At 49.2% G+C, this 6,383-nt stretch overlaps 1 protein-coding gene across 1 annotated transcript; it reads left to right on the top strand.

Moving 5' to 3' along the window:
- The first annotated feature begins 509 nt into the window (after nt 1-509).
- Nucleotides 510-6,352, top strand: LOC121855347 (pyrroline-5-carboxylate reductase 1-like). Its single transcript, XM_042350242.1, has 3 exons — nt 510-552; nt 4,840-4,973; nt 5,987-6,352. Exons 1-3 carry the CDS (start codon nt 510-512, stop codon nt 6,350-6,352), a joined length of 543 nt encoding a protein of 180 aa, XP_042206176.1.
- Nucleotides 6,353-6,383: the final 31 nt, after the last annotated feature.

A 6,383-nucleotide genomic window follows, 5' to 3' on the forward strand; every position in this document is an offset into this window, starting at 1 on the left:
AGGTGATAGTGATGGGACAGTAATAGTGATGGGGCAGTAATAGTGATGGGTCAGTAATAGTGATGAGGCAGTAATAGGTGTTGGGGCAGTAATAGTGATGGGTCGGTGATAGTGAGGGGTCAGAGAAAGATGCAGGCAATAGTGATGGGTCAGTAATAGTGATGGGCAGTAAAGAGGATGGCAGTAATAGTAGATGGGTTGTAAGATAGTGATGGGTCAGTATAGTGATGGGTCAGTGATAGTGATGGGTCTGTGATAGTGATGGGTCAGTAATAGTGATGGGACAGTAATAGTGATGGGGCAGTAAAGTGATGGGTCGGTGATAGTGATGGGTCGGTGATAGTGATGGGTCGGTGATAGTGATGGGTCGGTGATAGATGGGAGCAGTAATAGTGATGGGACAGTAATAGTGATGGGGCAGTAATAGTGATGGGTCGGTGATAGTGATGGGTCGGTGATAGTGATGGGTCGAATGATAGTGATGGGTCAGTAATGGTGATGGGGGCATAATGGGGATGAAGCTAGTAATAGTGTTAGCAGTAATAGTGATGGGTCAGTGTTAGTGATGGGTCGGTGTGATAGTGATGGGGCAGTAATAGTGATGGGGCATTAATAGTGATGGGTCAGTATGGGTCGGTGATAGATGGGGCAGTACAGTGATGGGGCAGTAATAGTGATGGGTCGGTGATAGTGATGGGGCAGTAATAGTGATGGGGCATTAATAGTGATGGGTCAGTAATAGTGATGGGTCGTTGATAGTGATGGGGCAGCAAGTGATGTAAAGGCTTAATAGTGATGGGTCAGTAATAGTGATGGGTCGGTGATAGTGATGGGGCAGTAATAGTGATGGGGCAAATGATGGGTCGGTGATAGTGATGGGGTAGTAAGCAGTGTAAAGTTGATAGGGGCCATAGTATGGGTGCGATAGTGATGGGGCAGTAATAGTGATGGATAGTAATAGGATGGGTCAGTAATAGTGATTGGTCAGTGATAGTGATGGGACGTAATTGTGATGGGGCGTAATAGTGATGGGTCGGTGATGAATGATGGAGACGTAGTGTGATGGGGCGGTAATAGTGATGGGTCGGTGATGGTGATGGGGCAGTAAAATGATGGGTCGGTGATGGTGATGGGGCAATATGGTGATAGGGCAGTAATAGTGATGGGTCGGTGATAGTGATGGGGCAGTAATAGTGATGGGGCGATTGTGATGGGTCGGTGATAGTGAAGGGGCAGTAATGGTGATGGGGCATAATAGTGATGGGTCGGTGATGGTGATGGGGCAGTATAGTGATGGGTCGTTGATAGTGATGGACAGTAATAGTGATAGCAGTGTAGTGATATGTCGGTGATGGGGCAGTAATAGTGATGGGGCAGTAATTGTGATGGGTCGGTGTGATAGTGAAGGGCAGTAATAGTAGATGGGCAGTAATAAGTGATGGGTCGGTGATGGTGATGGGGCAGTATTAGTGATAGGGTCGTTGATAGTGATGGGTCGGTAATAGTGATGGGACAGTAATAGTGATGGGGCAGTGATAGTGAGTAATAGTGATGGGTCGGTGATAGTGATGGGGCAGTAATAGTGAAGAAGTAATAGTGATGGCGATGGGTTGGTAATGGCAATGAGTTGGCGATGGGACGGTGATAGTGATGGGGCAGTAATAGTGATGGGGCGGTGATGGTGATGGGAGGTACCGTCTTCACCTACACCATCTATATACACCTGCAGCTGAGTGTCCCTAATCACACACCAGTCATTCATTCACGCCTTCTCCAACAGTCTCCGATTAATATGGCCCGACGTCACCAGATCTTGTATGTGGTTAACCTAATAAATCCACAGACACGAGCGAGCGTTGGAGTGTGTGTGTGTGTGTGTGTGTGCAACAGCTGCATGCGTCAGAACCAAGCAAGACTGGCAATCAAGAAATGGAGTTAATCCTTAAAACACACACACACACACACACACAAACACACACACACACACACACACACACACACACACACACAGTTAGGACGTATTAATTCTCAAATTTTCAAAATATGGTGTGTGCGTGTGTGTGTGTGTGTGTGTGTGCTGGTGTCTCTGTACATGACTACATAAATTTCAGTGTACAATAACTGTCGGTTGGGTACCATTTCCTGCTTTAAACAAACTGAACAGGAAGTGTCGGGAGTATTTCACTATGTATGTATGTATGTATGTATCTGTATATGTATGTATGTCATACTAGTTATAACCACAGGTCGTTAATGTGTGTGTGTGTGTGTGTGTGTGTGTGTGTGTGTGTGTGTGACCGTTAGCTGCAGGACTAATGAACCATTCTGTCACCTGGGATATACCTGAACCCACCTCTTGTTCATTATAACCTACACAGAGATGGTTGTTATATATGTATTGTGTAGTTGTTGTTATGGTTGTTGGGTGGTGGTGTTGTTGTTATGGTTGTTGTGGTGGTGGTGGTTGTTGTTATACGGGCTTGACCAGCTGCGGTGCGGAAGCTGTAAATGCGCCTCTAAGCAATCGCCTCTAAAGCTTAACGGGCAAAGTCGAAGATCTTTCTTTTAATCGGCTCATCCGTCACCAGTCTGGAACCGCAAACCACTGGACTGGAAGACTGTATTTATAGTACAGACTTACTGGAACCTGGAACTAAACTATGAACCACTGGACTGGAAGACTGTATGTACTGTTGGCTCCACTCCCGCGTTTACCTCTTAGCGTTGTCCTCCCCTCCCTCAAATAACCCTGACTCTTAAGATGGAGTGGAAGCATAAGCAGAGTGGTGGGAGGAGAGGGAAGGTGTGTGTGTCAGAGGTTGCTGTCTTTCTGCTGGGGGGACGGGAGGAGGGAGGGATACTGGGGGGTGAGGAGGAAAAAGTGTACATCAGATGGGAGATAAAACAAGACAGGATAACGCTTTAACAATAACTGACGGGGTTTCCTGAGCTGAGTGTAATCGTCTTGTTGCAGATGACAATACTAAGGTTATAATAGTTTGAGAAGAGGATATCCCATGTACTAATTAAAGTGCTCCGGTGCTAAAGGGGCATTTATGACACCAAATGGATTACGGATATGTTTATATGTTTGAATCTGTGTCTGTAGAAGCAGCGATGTTTGGTTTAACCCCTTGACTACGAGATGGCACTTCCCTCAGCTGAACGATAACACATATTACTGAAGGGTTTAGTTAACAAGCGGACACCAGATATTTATTGGAATACAAACTTGATGTGAAGAAAAGTAGTTGAGTTGGCAGCTGTCTGGTATAGAACAGCAAACAACATAGTTCACTTGTGTAAACAATTAAATTAAATGGGTAGAAATAATTGACGTTAATATTATCATCATCAACTGTGCAATTTATGGTGTAAAGCGATATACTGTAGCTGTTTGTAATGGTCTTATGTAATAAAGTTTCCTCTTGTATGTTGTACACAGGAGAGAACCCTCAACTCCTATCCCTGCCTCTGCCTCCCCACCCTCCCTGCCTCCCCCCACCCTCCTACCTTCCCCCACCTTCCCCCTCCCCCCACCCTCCCCCTCTCACCCCCACCCTCCCTCCCTCCCCCTACCCTCCCTCCTCCCCCCACCCTCCCTGCCTCCCCCACCCTCCTGCCTCCCCCACACACCCTCCCTGCCTTCCCCCACCCTCCCCCTCCCCCTCCCCACCTCCCCACCCCCCTCCCAACCCAACTCCCACTCTGGGTTGCTGGTAGTCGAATCACCACAGAAAAGACAATTTACGAATAAAGATCAATATCTCCTTTCGCTGAGAAGTTATGGTGAGAATAGGCCAATTTTCTCTGGCCAGCATAGACTCCCACGCTCAGTATTGTTAAAGCATTTTTGTATTATCTCACCCCCACAAACACCCCCCAACACAAACATCTCCTCCCCCTCCCTTACCAATACCTCCCCTTACACAAACATCCCCCCCCCCCCCACCAACCCCCCCCAACACCCCCACCCACCAACCTCCCCCCAACACAAACATCCCTCCCCCCTCCTTAAGTACCTCCCCCCCCAACACACTCCCCCAACACAAACATCTCCTCCCCAACCACTACCTCCCCCCAACACAAACATCTCCCCCTCCACTAACCACCCTCCCCCCCAACACAAACATCTCCTCCCCCCAACACAAAACATCCCCTCCCCACAAAAAAAGTGGGTGAGAGAGGGAAGGGGGAGAATTAGAGGACTGAGTAGAAGAAAAACCTAATCAGGAGGCCGAATCGAATCCCAAAACGAAGGCGAGGGATTAGGAAGACAGTGCGCCTAATCTTCCAAGCAGAGGAAAAGTCAACAACAGTTCTTGGGCGAGCAAAAGGGATTGTGGTTTTAACTCTCTCTCTCTCTCTCTCTCTCTCTCTCTCTCTCTCTCTCTCAGCAGCTGTGGATTTAATGGGAGTAGCAATGACAACAGGAGTGACAGTCCTGACAACAGACACAACAGGACAGCAACAGACACAACAGAAAAACCAACACACACAACAGAAGACAGCAACAGGGACAGCAACAGACACAACAGGGACAGCAACAGACACAACAGACACAACAGGGACAGCAACAGACAACAACAGAGACAGCAACAGACACAACAGAGACAGCAACGGACAGCAGCAGACACATGCAGGACAGCAACAGACACAACAGACACAACAGGGACAGCAGAGACAGCAACAGGGACAGCAACAGACACAACAGAGACAGCAACAGAGACAGCAACAGAGAGACAGCAACAGGGACAGCAACAGACACAACAGAGACAGCAACAGGGGCAGCAACAGACACAACTGGGACAGCAACAACAGACACAACAATTTTAACAGGGGACAGCAACAGAAGACAGCAGGACAACAACTTGGGCACAACAGAGAGACAGCAACAGGACAGCAACAGACACAACAGGGGACAGCAACAGACTGGCAGACACAACAGGGACAGCAACAGAGACAGCAACAGGGTTAACCAACAGATTTGTGGGGGAACAGCAACAGAGACAGCAACAGAGACAGCAACAGGGACAGCAACAGACACAACAGAGACAGCAACAGGGACAGCAGCAGACACAGCAAGGGACAGCAACAGGGACAGCAACAACAGACACAGCAGGGACAACAGAGACAGCAACAGACAGCAACAGACACAACAGGGACAGCAGCAGGGACAACAGACACATGAGAGACAACAGGGGACAGCCAACAGACACAACAGAGACAGCAACAGGGACAGCAACAGACACAACAGAGACAGCAGCAGGGACAGCAACAGGCACAACAGAGAGACAGCAACAGGGACAGCAACAGACACATGAGAGACCCAGCAACAGGGACAGCAACAGACACATAGAGACAACAGGGGACAGCAACAGACACAACAGGGACAGCAACAGACACAACAGACACAACAGGGACAGCAACAGAGACAGCAACAGGGACAGCAACAGACCCACAACAGAGACAACCCAACAGGGGGCAACAGAGACAGCAACAGGGACAACAGACACAACAGGGGAGACAACAGGGACAGCAACAGACACAACAGGGACAGCAACAGGGACAACAACAGACACAACAGGGACAGCAACAGAGAGACAGCAGCAGACAGCAACAGACACAACAGGGGACAGCAACAGGGGACAGCAACAGACACAACAGAGACAGCAACAGGGACAGCAACAGACACAACAGGGGGAGGAGACAGCAACAGGGACAACAGACACAACAGAGACAGCAACAGGGACAGCAACAGACCTATGGGGAACCTTAACAGGGACAACCAGCAGACTATGGGGAGACAGCAACAGGGACAGCAACAGACACAACAAGACAGCAACAGGGACAGCAACAGACACAACAGGGACAGCAACAGAGACAGCAACAGAGACAGCAACAGGGACAGCAACAGACTACAACAGAGACAGCAACAGGGACAGCAACAGACACAACAGGACAACAGACACAACAGACACAACAGGGACAACAGAGACAGCAACAGGGACAGCAACAGACACAGCAGAGACACAGCAACAGGGGAGACAGCAGCAGAGACAGCAACAGGGGACAGCAACAGACACCAACAGAGACAACAACAGGGACAGCAGGGCACAACAGGGACACAACAGGGACAGCAACAGACACAACAGGGACAGCAACAGAGACAACAGACACAACAGGGACAGCAACAGGGACAGCAACACAACAGGGACAGCAACAGGGACAACCCATGTGGCCACAACAGGGACAGCAACAGGGACAGCAACAGACACCACCACAACAGGGGACAGCAACAGGGGACAGCAACAGACCTTACAACAGAGACAGCAGCAACAGGGTTATGTAGACACAACAGGGACAGCAACAGAGACAGCAGC

This window comes from Homarus americanus, unplaced genomic scaffold, assembly GCF_018991925.1.
Source record: "Homarus americanus isolate GMGI-L3 unplaced genomic scaffold, GMGI_Hamer_2.0 scaffold28171, whole genome shotgun sequence".
Lineage (NCBI taxonomy): Eukaryota > Metazoa > Arthropoda > Malacostraca > Decapoda > Nephropidae > Homarus > Homarus americanus.